A 24,561-nucleotide genomic window follows, 5' to 3' on the forward strand; every position below is an offset into this window, starting at 1 on the left:
CTCTCACACGAATGCTGTACTCTCTCCATCTCTAGGCCGGGCTGTCAGAGCTCTGAGCTGCTGCTTATGGAGGGGCTCCTCTCACACGAATGCTGTACTCTCTCCATCTCTAGGCCGGGCTGTCAGAGCTCTGAGCTGCTGCTTATGGAGGGGCTCCTCTCACATGAATGCTGTACTCTCTCCATCTCTAGGCCGGGCTGTCAGAGCTCTGAGCTGCTGGTTATGGAGGGGCTCCTCTCACACGAATGCTGAACTATCAAACTTGATTATACAACACTCAGCACAACAGAACTTGTTGCCGCACGCTCCTCCTCAATCACTAGTACCTGTAAACCAATCTCACATAGTGTGATACCGTCTCCATCCAATCCATCACAGTCAGCAATAACGACAATCCTCCCAGGTGTCAGTTGACCGCTCCATGCAGTGAATAGGGGACCACTCCATGCACTTAGCTTCCCAACACTCTGAGTACTTGTAGTGGATCACCAGATGTAGCCCACCGTTAGTCACTGGCGGTATTCACACTTCATCAACAGAATGGCTCAGCAGCCTCACTTCCAAAACGATCAGTTTAATATTCAAAATATAAAACACAGAACATCATAGCGTATTATGTCATAACAATTCAGCCCAAGCCTGCTGCCAATTACACTTACAGACTCCTGCGCTTGTATCCTGCGTATCTCAATATCTGTATTGTGTCGGCCCCCCTCCGGCGAGTATCCTGAGGCGTCCAGCTCTCCGCTCGCCTTTCAGCTAGGGCTTCTAGATTCCTGCGCGCTATGATGTCATACGTCAGACTGCTTGCTCCGCCCCAACGTTTATTAGCAAGTTCCAAAACACCTCATACACACATCTGAGTACTACAGTATAATCTCGTTATAATACACTCGGGTATATTGCCTCTCCTGGTCCCGGCCAATCTCCATTTTAAGTCTATGGGAGCAACGCTTGGTATAGTAAACCTGAATATAATAAAACTTCTGTTATAGTAAACATGTTTTTTGGCCCATATGTGACGCTTACTCTTGATATAGTAAACAGTGGGCGGTGGATACGTCATGTCAGTGGGTGGAGCATATGTCAGATGTTAGTGGGTGGAGCATACTTCACATGTCAGTGGGCGGTGCATGCGTCATATGTCAGTGAGTGGAGCAAACGTCAGATGTTAGTGGGTGGAGCATACGTCACATGTCAGTGGGCGGTGCATGTGTCATATTTCAGTGAGTGGAGCATACTTCACATGTCAGTGGGCAGTGCATGCGTCATATGTCAGTGAGTGGAGCATACGTCAGATGTTAGTAGGTGGAGCATACGTCACATGTCAGTGGGCGGTGCATGCGTCATATGTCAGTGAGTGGAGCATACGTCAGATGTTAGTGGGTGGAGCATACTTCACATGTCAGTGGGCAGTGCATGCGTCATATGTCAGTGAGTGGAGCATACGTCGGATGTTAATGGGTGGAGCATACTTCACATGTCAGTGGGCGGTGCATGCGTCATATGTCAGTGAGTGGAGCATACGTCAGATGTTAGTGGGTGGAGCATACGTCACATGTCAGTGGGCGGTGCATGCGTCATATGTCAGTGAGTGGAGCATACGTCAGATGTTAGTGGGTGGAGCATACGTCACATGTCAGTGGGCGGTGCATGTGTCATATGTCAGTGAGTGGAGCATACGTCAGATGTTAGTGGGTGGAGCATACTTCACATGTCAGTGGGCAGTGCATGCGTCATATGTCAGTGAGTGGAGCATACTTCAGATGTTAGTGGGTGGAGCATACGTCACATGTCAGTGGGCGGTGCATGTGTCATATGTCAGTGAGTGGAGCATACGTCAGATGTTAGTGGGTGGAGCATACGTCACATGTCAGTGGGCGGTGCATGCGTCATATGTCAGTGAGTGGAGCATACGTCAGATGTTAGTGGGTGGAGCTATGCGTCACATGTCAGTGGGCGGTGCATGCGTCATACGTCAGTGTGAAACCCATGGTCTGCTGCTCTCTTCAGGCTGAGTTGATGCCTGATAACATTTGTGAGACTAGAAGAATGGTACTGGCGCTGGATATACAGAACTGCACAAATAAGGGGAAAATGAGGAATAATGTGAATATAAACAAAAGAGGATGCCGCGTTACCACTTCCACTTTCCAATCACTGATAAAAGTATCATCACAGTCCTCCCACGGGGTTGTATGCACTCTCGGGTATCTCTTCCCTTGTTAGTGATGACGCCCCTGGTAGCTGGTGTAGTGCAGATCAGTGCGGGCCTACTCGCTGCAAAACTAAAGAGAGTGGAGAGGAGAGTGCTAAGTCCTGCCCGCAAAGGTATCGGATCCACTCACAGGAAGTGAGTGGCTGCCTCTATTCAGTGACTGCTGCAGTTTTTAAGGATTCCTGGATACTGTACTAGTGAGTTGTCCAGCCTGGCTATGCAGCCTTAAAGCGAATGCAGTCTTTACACACTTCGGGCGCACGAGTGCTTCAGAGGAGTTTCGAAGGTGTGAAATTAGAACAGGGGAGCTAGAGGTGGAATGCGGGGACATAGTGAGGACTGAGCAGGCTCTATAGGATCCAGAGCCTTCCTTCTATTCAGGTGAAAATCTTAATAAGGAGAGGGAAGGCTCTGGTTCCCATACAGCCTTCCCTCTCCTCTCCTGGTCCCCGCGTTCTAGCGCTGGCTCCCCAGTTAGTGATCTCCTACCGATGTGTCAGTGACTGCTCTCTGCTGCTCCCTGAGGCTTTGGAAGTCTTCGGGAGCATGAGTGCTCCCAAAGACGCTCTGCGCATGCTTGTGCACTCGTGCATGCGCAGTACATAGCTGCCTGTCTTCAGAAGCACTCAGGCTCCCGACGTTTCCCACAGCAGGAGATTGGAGCGGAGGAGCGAGGGCTGGAACCAGGGCTGTGTAATCGGAGTCAAAGTCAAAGCAATTTTGGGTATTTGGAGTCTGAGGTTTCATAAACTGAGGAATCGGAGTGGGATGATCTTTGTACCGACTCCACAGCCCTGGCTGGAACGCGGGGACCGAGAGAGGAACAGGAAGGCTCGATAGGACCCAGTGCCTTCCCTCTCCTTAGGTAAGTATTTGTTTTTGTTTTTTTTTAATTTAGCTTCAGATTCTCTTTAAATAATGCAGATTGCCTGGCTTGTCCTGCTGATCCTCTGTCTCTAATACTGTAAGCCACAGCCCCTGAACAAGCATGCAGATCAGATGTCTCTGAGAAATGTGACAAGATTAGCTGCATGCTTGTTTCAGGTGTGTGATTCAGACCCCACTGACCAGAAAGATCAGCAAGGCAGCCAGGCAACTGGTATTATTTAAAAGGCAATAAATATGGCAGCCTCCACGGGTCTCACACCTTGGGTTCCTTTTAAGACTTAAAAAATGAAAAGCATTTGTGAGCGTATCCTTCTTATAAAAGGCCGCTAAGCGTTGTGGTACGTAGGTGGGGGAGGGCCCAGCGGTGTGTTTATCCGGCCGCCTGGAGATGAGCTATAATCGGCGTTTTCCCAATCTGAATTGTTTAGATAAAACCTGCCCATATATTACCCCTGGAATTGCTTCCCAGCCCGCGCAGTAAAATAATAACTGCGGGACTATAAAGCAGCATTATAAATAATGTATGATCCTCCAGCAGATTCCGCAGAGCTGTACATTAAGTAAATTGTACTACTGCATAATTACAGGCCTGGATCAGGCGGCTGCACAGCAGGGGGCGCTCAGAGTAACCGGGAATAAACCAGATCAGAGCATGGGGGGGGGGGGGTACTCGCTGTTGTGGCGTGATAGGGATAGAAGCAATCTACAGGTATGTTACAGCCTGACTTTCACAGAGGTCAGTGCAGGCGCTGTGCACACTGCAATGCGGAGCTCCAGCATGGGCTGCACTGTGGATGAAAGGGACCCTCACCAGAATAGCATAGCATAGCATCATGGGCAGCACGGCGGCATAGTGCTTAGCACGCTCCTCTTGCAGTGCTGGGTCCCTGGATCAAATACCAGCCAGGGCACTATCTGCATGGAGTTTGTATATTCTCCCCGTGTCTGCATGGGTTTCCTCCGGGTACTCCTCCTGCGTCCTAAAAACATACAGATAAATTAATTGACTTACCCCTAAATTGGCCCTAGACTACGATAAATACACTGTACAACACATACATAGACATAGGACTATGGTAGGATTAGAGTGTGAGCTCCTCTGAGGACAGTCAGTGACATGACTATGTACTCTGTAATGTGCTGCAGAAGATGTCAGTGCTATATAAATACATAATAATAATATGGTAGGACATTACACTATGACTATGGTAAGATTAGAGTGTGAGCTCCTCTGAGGACAGTCAGTGACATGACTATGTGCTCTGTAATGTGCTGCAGGAGATGTCAGTGCTATATAAATACATAATAATAATATGGTAGGGCATTAGACTATGACTATGGTAGGATTAGAGTGTGAGCTCCTCTGAGGACAGTCAGTGACATGACTATGTACTCTGTAATGTGCTGCAGGAGATGTCAGTGCTATATACATACATAATAATAATATGGTAGGACATTAGACTATGACTATGGTAGGATTAGAATGTGAGCTCCTCTGAGGACAGTCAGTGACATGACTATGTACTCTGTAATGTGCTGCAGAAGATGTCAGTGCTATATAAATACATAATAATAATATGGTAGGACATTACACTATGTCTATGGTAGGGTTAGATTGTGAGCTCCTCTGAGGGCAGTCAGTGACATGGCTATGTACTCTGTAATGTGCTGCATTAGATGTCAGTGCTATATAAATACATAATAATATGGTAGGACATTACACTATGTCTATGGTAGGATTAGATTGTGAGCTCCTCTGAAGTCAGTCAGTGACAAGACAATATACTCTGTAATGTGCTGTGAAGATATTGGAGCTATATAGTGTAAATTCAAAATAATACTAATAATGCTGGTGAGGTGTTCTGTGCGCCTGTTTCCGAAACTGCTTTGGATCTGTCACAGGGAGTGAATGCGGTGGGCAGCTGACGACTTTATTTGGTGCAGTGTCTTACACGCGTGTTGTGAGATCGCAGGAAAGCTCGCGCACGTGTGAGATCGCAGGAAAGCTCGCGCACGTGTGAGATCGCAGGAAAGCTCGCGCACGTGTGTGAGATCGCAGGAAAGCTCGCGCACGTGTGTGAGATCGCAGGAAAGCTCGCGCACGTTTGTGAGATCGCAGGAAAGCTTGCGCACGTGTGTGAGATCGCAGGAAAGCTCGCGCATGTGTGATCGCGCATGTGTGAGATCGCAGGAAAGCTCGCGCACGTGTGAGATCGCAGGAAAGCTCGCGCACGTGTGAGATCGCAGGAAAGCTCGCGCACGTGTGAGATCGCAGGAAAGCTCGCGCACGTGTGTGAGATCGCAGGAAAGCTCGCGCACGTGTGAGATTGCAGGAAAGATCGCGCACGTTTGTGAGATCGCAGGAAAGCTCGCGCACGTGTGTGAGATCGCAGGAAAGCTCGCGCATGTGTGATAGCGCATGTGTGAGATCGCAGGAAAGCTCGCGCATGTGTGAAATCGCAGGAAAGCTCACGCATGTGTGATCGCGCAGGAAAGCTCGCGCATGTGTGAGATCGCAGGAAAGCTCGCGCACGTGTGTGAGATCGCAGGAAAGCTCGCGCATGTGAGATCGCAGGAAAGCTCGCGCACGTGTGAGATCGCAGGAAAGCTCGCGCACATGTGTGAGATCGCAGGAAAGCTCGCGCACGTGTGAGATCGCAGGAAAGCTCGCGCACGTTTGTGAGATCGCAGGAAAGCTCGCGCACGTGTGTGAGATCGCAGGAAAGCTCGCGCACGTGTGTGAGATCGCAGGAAAGCTCGCGCACGTGTGTGAGATCGCAGGAAAGCTCGCGCACGTGTGTGAGATCGCAGGAAAGCTCGCGCACGTGTGAGATCGCAGGAAAGCTCGCACATGTGTGTGAGATCGCAGGAAAGCTCGCGGACGTGTGAGATCGCAGGAAAGCTCGCGCACGTTTGTGAGATCGCAGGAAAGCTTGCGCACGTGTGTGAGATCGCAGGAAAGCTCGCGCATGTGTGATCGCGCACGTGTGAGATCGCAGGAAAGCTCGCGCACGTGTGAGATCGCAGGAAAGCTCGCGCACGTGTGTGAGATCGCAGGAAAGCTCGCGCACGTGTGAGATTGCAGGAAAGATCGCGCACGTTTGTGAGATCGCAGGAAAGCTCGCGCACGTGTGTGAGATCGCAGGAAAGCTCGCGCATGTGTGATCGCGCAGGAAAGCTCGCGCATGTGTGAGATCGCAGGAAAGCTCGCGCACGTGTGTGAGATCGCAGGAAAGCTCGCGCACGTGTGAGATTGCAGGAAAGCTCGCGCACGTGTGTGAGATCGCAGGAAAGCTCGCGCACGTGTGTGAGATCGCAGGAAAGCTCGCGCATGTGTGAAATCGCAGGAAAGCTCGCGCATGTGTGATCGCGCATGTGTGAGAGCGCAGGAAAGCTCGCGCATGTGTGAGATCGCAGGAAAGCTCGCGCACGTGTGTGAGATCGCAGGAAAGCTCGCGCACGTGAGATCGCAGGAAAGCTCGCGCACATGTGTGAGATCGCAGGAAAGCTCGCGCACATGTGTGAGATCGCAGGAAAGCTCGCGCACGTGTGAGATCGCAGGAAAGCTCGCGCACGTTTGTGAGATCGCAGGAAAGCTCGCGCACGTGTGTGAGATCGCAGGAAAGCTCGCGCACGTTTGTTAGATCGCAGGAAAGCTCGCGCACGTGTGTGAGATCGCAGGAAAGCTCGCGCACGTGTGTGAGATCGCAGGAAAGCTCGCGCACGTGTGTGAGATCGCAGGAAAGCTCGCGCACGTGTGTGAGATCGCAGGAAAGCTCGCGCACGTGTGTGAGATCGCAGGAAAGCTCGCGCACGTGTGTGAGATCGCAGGAAAGCTCGCGCACGTGTGTGAGATCGCAGGAAAGCTCGCGCACGTGTGTGAGATCGCAGGAAAGCTCGCGCACGTGTGAGATCGCAGGAAAGCTCGCGCACGTGTGAGATCGCAGGAAAGCTCGCGCACGTGTGAGATCGCAGGAAAGCTCGCGCACGTGTGAGATCGCAGGAAAGCTCGCGCACGTGTGAGATCGCAGGAAAGCTCGCGCACGTGTGAGATCGCAGGAAAGCTCGCGCACGTGTGTGAGATCGCAGGAAAGCTCGCGCACGTGTGTGAGATCGCAGGAAAGCTCGCGCACGTGTGTGAGATCGCAGGAAAGCTCGCGCACGTGTGTGAGATCGCAGGAAAGCTCGCGCACGTGTGTGAGATCGCAGGAAAGCTCGCGCACGTGTGTGAGATCGCAGGAAAGCTCGCGCACGTGTGTGAGATCGCAGGAAAGCTCGCGCACGTGTGTGAGATCGCAGGAAAGCTCGCGCACGTGTGTGAGATCGCAGGAAAGCTCGCGCACGTGTGTGAGATCGCAGGAAAGCTCGCGCACGTGTGTGAGATCGCAGGAAAGCTCGCGCACGTGTGTGAGATCGCAGGAAAGCTCGCGCACGTGTGAGATCGCAGGAAAGCTCGCGCACGTGTGTGAGATCGCAGGAAAGCTTGCGCACGTGTGTGAGATCGCAGGAAAGCTCGCGCACGTGTGTGAGATCGCAGGAAAGCTTGCGCACGTGTGAGATCGCAGGAAAGCTTGCGCACGTGTGAGATCGCAGGAAAGCTCGCGCACGTGTGTGACATTGCAGGAAAGCTCGCGCACGTGTGTGAGATCGCAGGAAAGCTCGCGCACGTGTGTGAGATCGCAGGAAAGCTCGCGCACGTGTGTGAGATCGCAGGAAAGCTCGCGCACGTGTGTGAGATTGCAGGAAAGCTCGCGCACGTGTGTGAGATTGCAGGAAAGCTCGCGCACGTGTGTGAGATTGCAGGAAAGCTCGCGCACGTGCCACACATTAAATTGCGTGCCGGTGCACCAAGTCTCTGAGCGTGAAAGCCGACCTCTCCCTGCACTCGGGGCTGATAGTACTCTCAGCTTTGGTTTGCCTATTACGATAGTACTTGGCCTGCCTGATCCTGATTGTCTTCCTGTTACAGACCCTGCCTGGTTATCTTGTTTACAACTGTGTTCCGCTTTCCCTGAGCTTTGGCCTGTTACCCACGTAAAATACAACTGATATAAGAGGGATATGGAGGCTGCCACGTTTATTTACCTTTAAATACCGTATATTCTCGCATATAAGCCGACCCGCGTATAAGCCGAGGTACCCACTTTTCCCTCAGAAACCAGGAGAACGTGATTGACTCACATATAAGCCCCTCCCCAGTATAGCCCGCTCCACAGTAGCCAGATGTTCCCCCAGTACAAGTCAGCCCCCCTCCTCATAGCCAGATGTGCCCCAAGGATGATACAGCTGTGTCTCAAGACACCACTAGATGGGGTCATACATATGAGTCAGCGAATGCCACACAGGAAGAATCCCCGATCATTGCACTACTGACACATTGCTTGCATGCTTCGCTCCACAAGCCAGGGGACGCAGGTAGTCCTGAGCAGCGCACTCTGCACACCATGGCCTCAATTCACGGAGTTTTATCAAACACTTTATCAAACGTTTGATAAACGTTTGATAAATTACCTTATGGGTAAAATCTAATTTTGAATTCACTAAGGTGTTATATATTTATCGAATGTTTTACCGATAAAACGTTCAACAAATATATAACACCTTGGTGCGATTTTACCCATGAGGTAAATTATCAAACGTTTGATAAAGTGTTTGATAAACGTTTGATAATGCTCCGTGAATTGAGGCCCATGTTGCAGGGAATGGGGGGCACAGACACAGCAGGGAGCCAGCTGGTAAGAGCAGGATCACTAGTGCACAATCCTTACGCTCCTCTGCCAGTAACAAAACCTGCTCCACCATCCATTCTGCTCCACTGACTCGCATATAAGCCGAGGGGGTAACTTTTCAGCAAATTTTTTGTGCTGAAAAATTAGGCTTATATGCGAGTATATACAGTAATGCACATCGCCTGGCAGTCCTGCTGATCCTTTGCCTCTAATACTTTTAGCCATAGCCCCTGAACAAGCATGCAGCAGTTCAGGTGTGCTGACTGAAGTCTGGCTTGATTAGCTGTATGCTTGTTTCAGGTGTGTTATTCAGAAACTAATGCAGAAAAAATTATCAGCAGGGCTGCCAGGCAACTGGTATTGGTTAAAAGGAAATAAATATATCAGCCTCCATAGCCCTCTCACTTCAAGGGTACTTTAATCTAGAACTCTGCCTGCCCTCGACCTCGGCCAGTGACCTGACTCAGTCTGTCTCTAGCCTGCACTTGACCTCGACCTGTGACCTGACTCAGTCTGTCTCTAGCCTGCCCTCGATTTCGGCCAGTGACCTGATTTAGTCTGTCTCTAGCCTGCCCTTGACCTCGGCCTGTGACCTGACTCAGTCTGTCTCTAGCCTGCCCTTGACCTCGGCCTGTGACCTGACTCAGTCTGTCTCTAGCCTGCCCTTGACCTCGGCCTGTGACCTGACTCAGTCTGTCTCTAGCCTGCCCTTGACCTCGGCCTGTGACCTGACTCAGTCTGTCTCTAGCCTGCCCTCGACCTAAAGCTTACTCTACTACAAATTTCACAAGTAGTTCTCTGCCTGCGCAGTAAGCCGCGGGCAACGTGGCCATGATTGACGGCGGTGGTTCACGCAGGCGCAGCAAGGACGACCTCGGGGTCAGCCTCTGCAGCATGCACGGAGCCCGGGATGGCGGCGGAGAGCGGAGCGGTTGGCGTGGGACAGTCGGCTGCAAGGGGCTGGTGAGGTGAGTAAAGTTTTTTTTTTTTTTTTTATTTGGCTGATGATTCCTTTAAAGGGAACCTAAACTGAGAGGGATATGGAGGTTTCCTTTTAAACAATACCAGTTGCCTGGCAGTCCTGCTGACCTCTTTGGCTGCAGTAGTGGCTGAATCACACACCTGAAACAAGCATGCAGCTAATCCAGTCTGACTTCAGTCACCTGATCTGCATGCTTATTCAGAGGCTGTGGCTAAAAGCATTAGAGACACAGGATCAGCAGGAGAGTCAGGCAAGTGGTATTATTTAAAAGAAAAAAATCCATATCCTTCTCAGTTTAAGTTCCCTTTAAGGTGGCCATACATCACTCGATGTATGGGCAGATCGATCATGAGATTTTAAATCCCTCTCTGATCTAATCTGATCAGAAAACCCCCTTGTGATGCCGCCATTGTCCAGGTTACCCTGGTGCCCATGCTCAGAGTTTTTAAGTACCGCCGCCAAGACTGGCCTCCTCTGATGTCTCTGGTACCATGTGACTCGGCACATGTGATGTCATACATGCGCCACTGTCACATGATACATCATGCTGATGCAGATCGCAGCGCTGTACTTACTAGAAAGACGGTGATCGCCCGGAGACTGAAGGCGGGGCGGAGCTCCGCCCCCGAGCAGGAGATGCGCGAGATCTCCTACAAACTGCAGCCCCAGGAGATGACGCCATTTGGCATTAGACGGTCCTGGGGCTGCTGCCGTGGCCACGCCCATTGGCATGGAGCGGTCGTATAGTAGCACAACTGAAGTGAGAGGGATATGGAGGCTGAAATATTTAATTCCTTTATTTTATTTATTTACTTTTTATCAATACCAGTTGCCTGGCAGCCTTGCTGGTCTATTTGGCTGCAGTAGTATCTGAATCACACAAGAAACAAGCATGCAGCTAGTCTTGTCAGATCTGACAATAATGTCAGAAACCTCTGATCTGCTGCATGCTTGTTCAGGGGCTATGGCCAATACTATTAGAGGCAGAGGATCAGCAGGACAGCCAGGCAACTGGTATTGCTTAACCTCCCTGGCGGTTTATTTATTTTGCCAGGGAGGCTGCGGGAGGGTTTTTTTTAAATTAAAAAAAAAAAATTTCATGCAGCCAACTGAAAGTTGGCTGCATGAAAGCCCACTAGAGGGCGCTCCGGAAGCGTACTTTCGATCGCCTCCGGCAATCGAAAGTAACAAGATAGGCCGCAATGAGCGGCCTATCTTGTTTCGCTTTCCTCGTCGCCATGGCGACGAGCGGAGTGACGTCATGGACGTCAGTCGACGTCCTGACGTCAGAGCCGCCCGATCCAGCCCCTAGCGCCGGCCGGAACTGTTTGTTCCGGCTGCGCTGGGCTCGGGCGGCTGGGGGGACCCTCTTTCGCCGCTGCACGCGGCGGATCGCCGCGGAGCGGCGGCGATCGGGCAGCACACGCGGCTGGCAAAGTGCTGGCTGCGTGTGCTGCTTTTTACAGAATGGAAATCGGCCCAGCAGGGCCTGAGCGGCGACCTCCGGCGGCATACCCCGAGCTCAGCTCGGGATTACCGCCAAGGAGGTTAAAGGGAACCTTAACTGAGAGGGATATGGATGTTTCCTTTTAAACAATGCCAGTTGCCTGGCAGTCCTGCTGATCTCTTTGGTATTATTTTAAAAGGAAAAATCCATATCCTTCTCAGTTTCTGTTCCCTTTAAAAGGAAATAAATATGGCACTCTCCGTATACCTCTCACTTTGAAGTCTCTTTAATTCAGTTGACCCCAGAATGAAAAAAGATCACCCTTTTGTTGATGATCACAGAAGAGGAAATTAATAGTCATGTAAATAGTGCCAGTACTCAGCTTCAGCTTCTGTGCCGCTTTCTGTTTAATTTACCCTGAGTGTTTGTCATGTTTAACAAAGCTTCCTGTTTGAATAGTAGATCATCCACTGTAACACCGTCTGCATAAATTATCAGGCAGGTGCAGTGCAGCATCTGAACAGAGGGGGCAGTGTTGTGCTGAACTTTGCCACTGCTGATGGAATATTCTGAAAATGATAAAAAAAGGAATAATTGAAAGGATAAGGACACTTATAGAGGAATTAATTGAAGTGCTCCCATAACCATTACAGCCTCGCTCAGGCTTATATTCCTTATTAGGAACCCCCCCCCCCCCCCTTCAGTCATGTAAGTGTAGTTTAAAGGACAACTGAAGTAACAGGAGTATTGAGGCTGACATATTGGTTTCCTTTGAACCCTTTAGCAGCCTGGCTTCAATTCATCAAAGGGTGTTCGATAACAAAATCCCAGTCCTTAAAATACCGCATTCGGTATTTTACACTTCACTGTGCTAATTCATCAATATTTTCCCATGTGTGGTAGAGGTTCGTTAAGTTACCGAACTACTAGGCTTCAATTCATCAAAGGCTGTTAGATAACAGCAGAGTGGTGCAGAGCAGCTTGGAATGTCCGTGTGTTGTTACAAGCTGATAACAATAGAAGGCATCCAGACATCCCTTTAGATGTAAAGGTGTTATAGTTACTGTTATTTATACTGCCTCTGCTGCTCTGAATCTGTCCATCAGTCTTTCTTAACATTTTATTTATTTGCCACAACGTAGATGAACTTCCTGGAGACATTACAAATGCCATGCTTGGTGATTTCACCACCAGCATCTTTGCATTATCAAACAGGGCCTGAAAGGGTTACACCACCGAAGGGAATCTGGGGATATATTTTGACCCGTTCTCTCTGCTCACTGCCTGGGGGGTCTGGAAGCTTGTGTGGAGAAGCCTGTGTGACCTATCAGCACCTATCAGCAGCACTTGCAGGAGAACAGGGGCTGTTTTTATTGGCTGCCTGCTCCTGCTAATCATGAAAACATTCACACAGAAGGCTTTCGAAGCCTGTAACGACAGGGGAGAGCTTGAGATAAACACCGAATGTGTTAGCGAATGTGGGAACCTTGATGAATTAACATTTGTTGAGCACATGTCGGTAATTTATCTCATTGCTGTGTCATTTCAGCTTCTCATTCGGTAACAGCTTTGATGAATTAACATTTTCTAAAGTGCTTCGTTAAGTCAGCTGTTTTCAGCATTACCGAATGCGGTAATGCTTGATGAATTGAAGCCAATGTATTTAGAGGCTTGCAATTTATTGTAGCATAATTTTTATTTCTTATTATATTTCCTTTCTTCTAGCTAGTACTGCTGTAATGTGTATGTATTGGTACTTGTCACTAGGGGGCAGTGTGACACAATAACAGAGGGCTTCTGCTTTCATTTTGTATATGTTCTGCCAGCAGAGAGAGATCAAAGCATTCCAAGAATTTTCAGCACAAGTTCTACTGGCTGAGGTCATAAGCAGTGCACTTATCTCAAACGTGACAACTCTATTGAAGCTGTAAATGGGTTAAAGGGCAACTGAAGTGAGGTGACTATGGAGGCTGCCATGTTTGTTTCCTTTTACAACAATACCAGTTGCCTGGCAGCCCTGCTGGTTTGTTTGGCTGCAGAAGTGTCTAAATCACCCCAGAATAAGCATGCAGCTAATCTGTCAGACCTGACAATGTCAGAAACCCCTGATCTGCTGTATGCTTGTTCAGGGGCTATGGCTAAATGCATTAGAGGCAGATGATTAGCAGGGCTGCCAGGCAAGAAATAAACATGGCAGCCTCCATATACCTCTCTCTTCAGATGTCCTTTAAACAATACCAGTTGCCTGGTGGTCCTGCTTATCTATTTGGCTGCAGTAGTGTCTGAAGCACACACCTGAAACAAGCATGCAGCCAAAAGCTTTCTCTGGAGTTTCTCCTTAAAGCACACTTGAAGTGAGAGGTGTATGGAGGTTGCTATATGCATTTCCTTCTAAACAATGCACATTACCTGGCTGTCCTGCGGATCCTCTGCCTCTAATACTTTCAGCCATAGCCCCTGAACAAGCATGCAGCAGATCAGGTGTTTCTACCTGAAGTCAGACTGGATTAGCTGCATGCTTGTTTCTGGTGGGCGACTCACACACTACTGCAGCCAAATAGATCAGCAGGATAGCCAGGCAACTGGTATTACTTAAAAGGAAATCAATATCCCTGTCTTCAGGCTAAAGAGAAACTCTAGCTTTGGCGAGAAATATAGAGCAGCCTTCTTATTTTAGCTCTTAGCATTAAACATATTAATAAAAGTCATTATTTCAGCTGATTTACATTGTTTTTAGTGCATATAAAACACAACTATTCCACGCTGTTTCAGGCAGATTGCAGAGTGCCGGCTGCTGCTAATATCTCCCGCAGCACTGTGGGTAATTGTGGACAGTCTGTACTCCAAACTGCAGCACACAGGCCACATAGCCTTGCTAGATATACAGGGGGAGCTACTGATTTCACTGCCCGGAGATAGACAGGTCCCCCCCCCCCCCCAAACAGACAAACTGTGCGTGGCCACGTATCAGAACGTGGGCATGGGGGGAGTCAAATGTACAAATGTTGTTAGCCATATTCCCTTCCACCCTACAGATACCCAGGTGTCCCCCTACAGATAGCCAGATGTGCCCCCTACAGATAGCCAGGTGTCCCCCTACAGGTAGCCAGATGTGCCCCCCCCCCCCTGCAGATAGCCAGATGTGCCCCCCCCTGCAGATAGCCAGATGTGCCCCCCCCCTGCAGATAGCCAGATGTGCCCCCCCCCCCCTGCAGATAGCCAGGTGTCCCCCTACAGATAGCCAGGTGTGCCCCCCCCCCTGCAGATAGCCAGATGTGCCCCCCCTGCAGATAGCCAGATGTGCCCCCCCCCTGCAGATAGCCAGATGTGCCCCCCCCCTGCAGATAGCCAGATGTGCCCCCCCTGCAGATAGCCAGGTGTCCCCCTACAGATAGCCAGATGTGCCCCCCCTGCAGATAGCCAGATGTGCCCCCTACAGATAGCCAGGTGTCCTCCTACAGATAGCCAGGTGTGCCCCCCCTGCAGATAGCCAGGTGTCCCCCTACAGATAGCCAGATGTGCCCCCTCTGCAGATAGCCAGATGTGCCCCCTACAGATAGCCAGGTGTCCCCCTACAGATAGCCAGGTGTGCCCCCCCTGCAGATAGCCAGATGTGCCCCCCCTGCAGATAGCCAGATGTGCCCCCCCTGCAGATAGCCAGGTGTGCCCCCCCTGCAGATAGCCAGGTGTGCCCCCCCTGCAGATAGCCAGATGTGCCCCCCCCTGCAGATAGCCAGATGTGCCCCCTACAGATAGCCAGGTGTGCCCCCCCTACAGATAGCCAGGTGTGCCCCCCCCTGCAGATAGCCAGATGTGCCCCCCCCTGCAGATAGCCAGATGTGCCCCCCCCCTGCAGATAGCCAGATGTGCCCCCCCCTGCAGATAGCCAGGTGTCCCCCTGCAGATAGCCAGGTGTGCCCCCCCCTGCAGATAGCCAGATGTGCCCCCCCTGCAGATAGCCAGATGTGCCCCCCCCTGCAGATAGCCAGATGTGCCCCCCCCCTGCAGATAGCCAGATGTGCCCCCCCCCCTGCAGATAGCCAGATGTGCCCCCCCTGCAGATAGCCAGGTGTCCCCCTACAGATAGCCAGGTGTGCCCCCCCCTGCAGATAGCCAGATGTGCCCCCCCCTGCAGATAGCCAGATGTGCCCCCCCTGCAGATAGCCAGATGTGCCCCCCCCCTGCAGATAGCCAGATGTGCCCCCCCTGCAGATAGCCAGGTGTCCCCCTACAGATAGCCAGATGTGCCCCCCCTGCAGATAGCCAGATGTGCCCCCTACAGATAGCCAGGTGTCCTCCTACAGATAGCCAGGTGTGCCCCCCCTGCAGATAGCCAGGTGTCCCCCTACAGATAGCCAGATGTGCCCCCTCTGCAGATAGCCAGATGTGCCCCCTACAGATAGCCAGGTGTCCCCCTACAGATAGCCAGATGTGCCCCCCCTGCAGATAGCCAGATGTGCCCCCCCTGCAGATAGCCAGGTGTCCCCCCCCCTGCAGATAGCCAGGTGTGCCCCCCCTGCAGATAGCCAGATGTGCCCCCCCTGCAGATAGCCAGGTGTGCCCCCCCTGCAGATAGCCAGATGTGCCCCCCCCCTGCAGATAGCCAGATGTGCCCCCTACAGATAGCCAGGTGTGCCCCCCCTGCAGATAGCCAGATGTGCCCCCCCCTGCAGATAGCCAGATGTGCCCCCCTCTGCAGATAGCCAGATGTGCCCCCCCCTGCAGATAGCCAGATGTGCCCCCCCCTGCAGATAGCCAGATGTGCCCCCCCCCTGCAGATAGCCAGATGTGCCCCCCCCTGCGGATAGCCAGATGTGCCCCCCCCCTGCAGATAGCCAGATGTGCCCCCCCCTGCAGATAGCCAGATGTGCCCCCCCCTGCAGATAGCCAGATGTGCCCCCCCTGCAGATAGCCAGATGTGCCCCCCCTGCAGATAGCCAGATGTGCCCCCCCCTGCAGATAGCCAGATGTGCCCCCCCTGCAGATAGCCAGATGTGCCCCCTACAGATAGCCAGGTGTGCCCCCCTGCAGATAGCCAGATGTGCCCCCCTGCAGATAGCCAGATGTGCCCCCTACAGATAGCCAGATGTGCCCCCTACAGACAGCCAGGTGTGCCCTGCACTTTTTTCTGCTGCTGTTAATGCTTCTGCACTCCTCTGCAGAGGGAGGGAGAGAATCAGGGGCACTACAGGCAGCTAGCGAGCCGCCTCTCGAGTACATGGTGGTGCAGTGGCCGTGCTGAGGGCCCTCACAGTGCTGCACCCAGGGGCATATGTGCCCCCTTCCCCCCCCCCCCCCCCCCCCCCCCATAGTTACGCCTCTGTAGATATATACTGTCTCTTACAGAAACATCCCATCACATAGACAGACGCACATTATACCATCAAGTTTCACAAAGCCCCGCCCTGAAGTGTGAGATTTTCTGCCGCCCGGCCTGATCTTCCTGTAGCTCAAAGCCTGTGTGATTCTCTCTTCCTTATATGATGCTTAAACCTGTCCGCCCGCCGGGCCCTCTGCGCTGTGTCTGTTCCTCATTCGCCTCCTGAGATCTGATTACGGTTTGTGTGTTTTCCCCGCAGGATTGCTGAAGACGGTTTCTCCCTGGGAAGCTCGGATGGAGGGGTGAGTATCAGAGGAATCCGGAGATGAATATTCCTTCCCTGAGTAATTCATCCTCTCAGTGTAACTACCTGCAGGCAGAGAGGGGAGGTGGGGGGGGTCCCAGAATTCCTTCCCTGAGCCCCGCTATCTGTGCAGCCCAGTAATTCATCCTCTCAGTGTAACTACCTGCAGGCAGAGATGGGAGGAGGGGGGGGGTGGGTGTCCCAGAATTCATTCATCCTAATCCCCGCTCTCTGCAGCTAGTTAGACGAGGCACAGATTGGTCACACACACAAGGCAATACGTCAAAGCAGGAGCTCCTCCGACGCGGCTATCCGCCAGGTGCATGCCAGGAATACATACGCCTTACCCACTGTGCTCTGTTACTTCCTGATAGAGGAAACGAATGACAGCGGGCCTGAACTCACAACTTCCTCTCTGCTCTAAAAGATAAGCAACAGCATAATAAGCTTTACAGAAAAACATTTCTTTGTTATAGCTGATACAGATCCTGCAATAAATCTGCATTGTGTCTACTTCCTGCTTTCATGGAAGCAGACATAGGGTTAACATCCTGTGCTTACAAATTGATGCAGAGGCGCCAAAAGAGTAAAACAATAAGATAAAAAGTTTAAAAACATGAAAGTGGTAGAGGTGGATATCAAGCCACTGCAAAGGACACTCAGAAACAGGTGTGTTTTAAGGTATAACACACAGAGAAATTTATTTATGCACTCCACAGTTTCACAACGCGTTTCGCGGGCGTCACCCCACTTCTTCAGGTAATTCAGAGTAGTCCAGGTCTGCATTTAGCGCCTCTGGCCTTTTTTGCCTGGCTGTCCTGCTGATCCTCTGCCTCTAATACTTTCAGCCATAGCCCCTGAACAAGCATGCAGCAGATCAGGTGTTTCTACCTGAAGTCGGACTGGATTACGTGCATGCTTGTTCCTGCTGCTATTCAGACACTACTGCAGCCAAACCATAACTGGAAATATGGCACCCTCCATATCCCTCTCGCTTCTGGTGTCCTTTGAGGTTCATACTCCTACTAGATTAAATGTGTCTGAGGCAGCTGCTAAAGACTGCCTTGAGCGAGAATCTTGTGTGTACAGGGATCCCGATCCGGCGTGCCAGATCATCTCGTCCGAACGTAGCCTGATGCCGTTGGCTTCTTTTCTCTCCACTGTGCGCTGCACACCATCCTTCTGTGCCCCTCCATGGTTACACAACGCATTGCTAGCCTGCAGGCTAAGGATGTGTCTATACAGCCTCGGCCACAACTGTCGCCTGAGGGGTCGTCTTCCTATCCCTGCGAGACGACAGCAGCTTCAAGTGTGTACAAGGCATTAACTACTCAAGGACCTTGATAGTTGAAATCTATGCCGCTTTGAATGCTATCTGGCTGCCAGGGCGTAGATTTCAACTCACCACCGCTGCTCACATCCGCCGTTTTCATCACTCCGGCTGAATCCCCAACGCCTCCCGCCGCAGCTGACTCCTGTCTCTATGACGGCAAAGCCTTGTAGGCAGGTCAGGAGCTGATTCTATTGGCTCCTGGCCGTGTCTATCGATGTAAGCAGCTCCCATTGGCTCACATTGATGGCCAGGAGCCAATGAAAGCAGCTCCTGATCGGCTCACAGGAACTCTGCCGTCATAGAGATGGCAGAGTGGGAGGCCCAGATTCCCGACGTGCGGCGTTGACGGCCGTTGCGGCGGGCATGTTTGGCGATTCGTCAGGTTTCTGCCGTTTCTGTATCAGCTGTCTCTGGTCCTTAAGGGGCGGAGACCGCTGGTACTTAAGTGGTTAAGCTGAATCTGATCCATGGGATCTCTGCTAGACTTTCACTACAAGTTTTAGGCCCATGCACACTTAAAGGACAACTGTAATGAGAGGGATAAGGAGGCTGCCATATTTCTTTCCTTTCAAGTAATACCAGTTGCCTGGCTGTCCTGCTGATCCTCTGCCTCTAATACTTTTAGCCACAGCCCCTGAACAAGCATGCAGCAGATCAGGTGTTTATGACATAATTGTCAGATCTGACAAGACCAGCTGCATGCTTGTTTCTGGTGTTATTCAGACACTACTGCAGAGAAATAGACCAGCAGGGCTGCCAGGCAACTGGTATTGATTAACAGGAAATAAATATGTAAGCCCCATATACTTAACACTTTAGTTCTCCTTTAAGCTGGGCATACATGGGTTGGCTATGGCTCAATATGCCAGACTGATCGATCAGTAAGTGATGCCTCCCCCCTGCCCTATACTGTTCCCTGATGTCTAGTGACCTCCCCCTCCCCATACAGTTCCCTGGTGTCTAGTGACCTCCCCCTCCCCTATACAGTTCCCTGGTGTCTAGTGATCCCCCCTCACACCCCTATACTGTTTCCTTATGTCTAGTGCCCTCCCTCTCCCCTATACAGTTCCCTGGTGCCTAGTGATCCCCCCTCACACCCCTTTACTGTTGCCTGATGTCTAGTGGAGCCCCCTCCCCTATACAGTTCCTTCATGGCTAATGCCTCCTCCCTTCCCTATACAGTTCCCAGGTGTATAGTGTCCCCTCTCCTCTCCCCTATACTTTTCCCTGGTGTCTAGTGCCCCCCTCCCATCACCATATGGCTTCTCTGGTAGACTAGGGCTTACACCCCTCCTTCCCCAATATAGCATCCCTGGTGGTCTCCCGCCCTGTGCTATCCCAGCCAAAGATTATACAGTGTAGAAGTGCATCCATGTTGTTTGTCTCGCCTCCTCAGGCCGGTTTCACACTGTGGATTGGCGGTAGCGGTGCGGACAGAGGTCACGCTGGGCCAGCTGTAATATACATTTATAATTCCCTTCATGGGCCAAATATAATTATTGTGGGGGCCAAATGTGGCCCGCAGACCAGAGTTTGACACCCACGAGCTGGTCAGATTCAGTAAATACAGAACATTTAGAGGCAGGTCTGTACAGGATGTTCCATTTCTAATGCTCAACATACGTCACCATGTGGCCGCTGCTCGCCCATCACCCGTTAGATGCAGGAAGTGTCAGTACTGGCGGTCAGGCGCACGTAGTCTTGGCAATCACCTGTTAGATGCAGGAAGTGTCAGTACTGGCGGTCAGGCGCACGTAGTCTTGGCAATCACCTGTTAGATGCAGGAAGTGTCAGTACTGGCGGTCAGGCGAATGTAGTCTTGGCAATCACCCGTTAGATGCGGGAAGTGTCAGTACTGGCGGGCAGGTGCACGTAGTCTTGGCAATCACCTGTTAGATGCAGGAAGTGTCAGTACTGGCGGTCAGGCGAATGTAGTCTTGGCAATCACCCGTTAGATGCAGGAAGTGTCAGTACTGGCGGTCAGGCGCACGTAGTCTTGGCAATCACCTGTTAGATGCAGGAAGTGTCAGTACTGGCGGTCAGGCGCACATAGTCTTGGCAATCACCCGTTAGATGCAGGAAGTGTCAGTACTGGCGGTCAGGCGCACATAGTCTTGGCAATCACCCGTTAGATGCAGGAAGTGTCAGTACTGGCGGGCAGGTGCACGTAGTCTTGGCAATCACCTGTTAGATGCAGGAAGTGTCAGTACTGGCGGTCAGGCGCACATAGTCTTGGCAATCACCCGTTAGATGCAGGAAGTGTCAGTACTGGCGGTCAGGCGCACATAGTCTTGGCAATCACCCGTTAGATGCAGGAAGTGTCAGTACTGGGGGTCAGGCGCACGTAGTCTTGGCAATCACCCGTTAGATGCAGGAAGTGTCAGTACTGGCGGTCAGGCGCACATAGTCTTGGCAATCACCCGTTAGATGCAGGAAGTGTCAGTACTGGGGGTCAGGCGCACGTAGTCTTGGCAATCACCTGTTAGATGCAGGAAGTGTCAGTACTGGGGGTCAGGCGCACGTAGTCTTGGCAATCACCCGTTAGATGCAGGAAGTGTCAGTACTGGCAGTCAGGCGCACATAGTCTTGGCAATCACCCGTTAGATGCAGGAAGTGTCAGTACTGGGGGTCAGGCGCACGTAGTCTTGGCAATCACCTGTTAGATGCGGGAAGTGTCAGTACTGGCGGTCAGGCGCACGTAGTCTTGGCAATCACCCGTTAGATGCAGGAAGTGTCAGTACTGGCGGTCAGGCGCACGTAGTCTTGGCAATCACCCGTTAGATGCAGGAAGTGTCAGTACTGGCGGTCAGGCGCACGTAGTCTTGGCAATCACCCGTTAGATGCAGGAAGTGTCAGTACTGGCGGTCAGGTGCACGTAGTCTTGGCAATCACCTGTTAGATGCAGGAAGTGTCAGTACTGGCGGTCAGGCGCACGTAGTCTTGGCAATCACCCGTTAGATGCAGGAAGTGTCAGTACTGGGGGTCAGGCGCACGTAGTCTTGGCAATCACCCGTTAGATGCAGGAAGTGTCAGTACTGGCGGTCAGGCGCACGTAGTCTTGGCAATCACCTGTTAGATGCGGGAAGTGTCAGTACTGGGGGTCAGGCGCACATAGTCTTGGCAATCACCTGTTAGATGCAGGAAGTGTCAGTACTGGCGGTCAGGCGCACGTAGTCTTGGCAATCACCCGTTAGATGCAGGAAGTGTCAGTACTGGCGGTCAGGCGCACTTAGTCTTGGCAATCACCTGTTAGATGCAGGAAGTGTCAGTACTGGCGGTCAGGCGCACGTAGTCTTGGCAATCACCCGTTAGATGCGGGAAGTGTCAGTACTGGCGGGCAGGCGCACGTAGTCTTGGCAATCACCCGTTAGATGCAGGAAGTGTCAGTACTGGCAGTCAGGCGCACGTGGTCTTGGCAATCACCTGTTAGATGCAGGAAGTGTCAGTACTGGCGGGCAGGCGCACGTAGTCTTGGCAATCACCCGTTAGATGCAGGAAGTGTCAGTACTGGCAGTCAGGCGCACGTGGTCTTGGCAATCACCCATTAGATGCAGGAAGTGTCAGTACTGGCGGTCAGGGGCATGTAGTCTTGGCAATCACCTGTTAGATGCAGGAAGTGTCAGTACTGGCGGTCAGGCGCACGTAGTCTTGGCAATCACCTGTTAGATGCAGGAAGTGTCAGTCCTGGCGGTCAGGCGCACATAGTCTTGGCAATCACCTGTTAGATGCAGGAAGTGTCAGTACTGGCGGTCAGGCGCACGTAGTCTTGGCAATCACCCGTTAGATGCAGGAAGTGTCAGTACTGGTGGTCAGGTGCACGTAGTCTTGGCAATCACCGTTAGATGCAGGAAGTGTCAGTACTGGGGGTCAGGCGCACGTAGTCTTGGAAATCACCTGCTAGATGCAGGAAGTGTCAGTACTGGCAGTCAGGCGCACGTAGTCTTGGCAATCACCCGTTAGATGCAGGAAGTGTCAGTACTGGGGGTCAGGCGCACGTAGTCTTGGCAATCACCTGTTAGATGCAGGAAGTGTCAGTACTGGGGGTCAGGCGCACGTAGTCTTGGCAATCACCTGTTAGATGCGGGAAGTGTCAGTACTGGCAGTCAGGCGCATGTAGTCTTGGCAATCACCCGTTAGATGCAGGAAGTGTCAGTACTGGTGGTCAGGTGCACGTAGTCTTGGCAATCACCGTTAGATGCAGGAAGTGTCAGTACTGGGGGTCAGGCGCACGTAGTCTTGGCAATCACCTGTTAGATGCAGGAAGTGTCAGTACTGGCGGTCAGGCGCACGTAGTCTTGGCAATCACCCGTTAGATGCAGGAAGTGTCAGTACTGGCGGTCAGGCGCACGTAGTCTTGGCAATCACCCGTTAGATGCAGGAAGTGTCAGTACTGGCGGTCAGGCGCACATAGTCTTGGCAATCACCCGTGAGATGCAGGAAGTGTCAGTACTGGCGGTCAGGTGCACATAGTCTTGGCAATCACCCGTTAGATGCAGGAAGTGTCAGTACTGGCGGTCAGGCGCACGTAGTCTTGGCAATCACCTGTTAGATGCAGGAAGTGTCAGTACTGGCGGTCAGGCGCACGTAGTCTTGGCAATCACCTGTTAGATGCAGGAAGTGTCAGTACTGGCAGTCAGGTGCACGTAGTCTTGGCAATCACCTGTTAGATGCAGGAAGTGTCAGTACTGGCAGTCAGGCGCACAAAGTCTTGGCAATCACCTGTTAGATGCAGGAAGTGTCAGTACTGGCGGTCAGGCGCACGTAGTCTTGGCAATCACCCGGTAGATGCAGGAAGTGTCAGTGTGGTTGTCAGGGGCACGTAGTCTTGGCAATCACCCGTGAGATGCAGGAAGTGTCAGTACTGGCGGTCAGGTGCACATAGTCTTGGCAATCACCTGTTAGATGCAGGAAGTGTCAGTACTGGCGGTCAGGCGCACGTAGTCTTGGCAATCACCCGTTAGATGCAGGAAGTGTCAGTACTGGCGGTCAGGCGCACGTAGTCTTGGCAATCACCCGGTAGATGCAGGAAGTGTCAGTGTGGTTGTCAGGGGCACGTAGTCTTGGCAATCACCCGTGAGATGCAGGAAGTGTCAGTACTGGCGGTCAGGTGCACATAGTCTTGGCAATCACCCGTTTGATGCAGGAAGTGTCAGTACTGGCGGTCAGGCGCACGTAGTCTTGGCAATCACCCGTTAGATGCAGGAAGTGTCAGTACTGGCGGTCAGGCGCACGTAGTCTTGGCAATCATCCGGTAGATGCAGGAAGTGTCAGTGTGGTTGTCAGGCGCACATAGTCTTGGCAATCACCCGTTAGATGCAGGAAGTGTCAGTGTGGTTGTCAGGCGCACATAGTCTTGGCAATCACCCGTTAGATGCAGGAAGTGTCAGTACTGGCAGTCAGGTGCACGTAGTCTTGGCAATCACCTGTTAGATGCAGGAAGTGTCAGTACTGGTGGTCAGGCGCACGTAGTCTTGGCAATCACCCGTTAGATGCGGGAAGTGTCAGTACTGGCGGTCAGGTGCACGTAGTCTTGGCAATCACCTGTTAGATGCAGGAAGTGTCAGTACTGGCAGTCAGGTGCACGTAGTCTTGGCAATCACCTGTTAGATGCAGGAAGTGTCAGTACTGGCAGTCAGGCGCACGTAGTCTTGGCAATCACCCGTTAGATGCAGGAAGTGTCAGTACTGGTGGTCAGGCGCACGTAGTCTTGGCAATCACCCGTTAGATGCAGGAAGTGTCAGTACTGGCAGTCAGGCGCACATAGTCTTGGCAATCACCTGTTAGATGCAGGAAGTGTCAGTACTGGCGGTCAGGCGCATGTAGTCTTGGCAATCACCCGTTAGATGCGGGAAGTGTCAGTACTGGCGGTCAGGCGCACGTAGTCTTGGCAATCACCCGTTAGATGCAGGAAGTGTCAGTACTGGCGGTCAGGCGCACGTAGTCTTGGCAATCACCCGTTAGATGCAGGAAGTGTCAGTACTGGCGGTCAGGCGCACGTAGTCTTGGCAATCACCCGTGAGATGCAGGAAGTGTCAGTACTGGCGGTCAGGTGCACATAGTCTTGGCAATCACCTGTTAGATGCAGGAAGTGTCAGTACTGGCGGTCAGGCGCACGTAGTCTTGGCAATCACCTGTTAGATGCAGGAAGTGTCAGTACTGGCAGTCAGGTGCACGTAGTCTTGGCAATCACCTGTTAGATGCAGGAAGTGTCAGTACTGGCAGTCAGGCGCACGTAGTCTTGGCAATCACCCGTTAGATGCAGGAAGTGTCAGTACTGGGGGTCAGGCGCACGTAGTCTTGGCAATCACCCGTTAGATGCAGGAAGTGTCAGTACTGGGGG

The 24,561-nt window shown here is 52.0% G+C and overlaps 1 protein-coding gene across 1 annotated transcript in view; it reads left to right on the top strand.

The window, feature by feature from the left end:
• OGFOD3 (2-oxoglutarate and iron dependent oxygenase domain containing 3) overlaps positions 1–24,561 on the top strand; it is a 311,061-nt gene that overhangs the window by 47,170 nt on the left and 239,330 nt on the right. The window contains exon 4 of the mRNA XM_068263593.1: positions 16,844–16,886. Coding sequence (XP_068119694.1) covers positions 16,844–16,886 — 43 coding nt within the window. The remainder of the gene's footprint in view (positions 1–16,843; positions 16,887–24,561) is intronic.

The sequence above is a fragment of the Hyperolius riggenbachi genome, chromosome 12, assembly GCF_040937935.1.
Source record: "Hyperolius riggenbachi isolate aHypRig1 chromosome 12, aHypRig1.pri, whole genome shotgun sequence".
NCBI classification, from domain to species: domain Eukaryota; kingdom Metazoa; phylum Chordata; class Amphibia; order Anura; family Hyperoliidae; genus Hyperolius; species Hyperolius riggenbachi.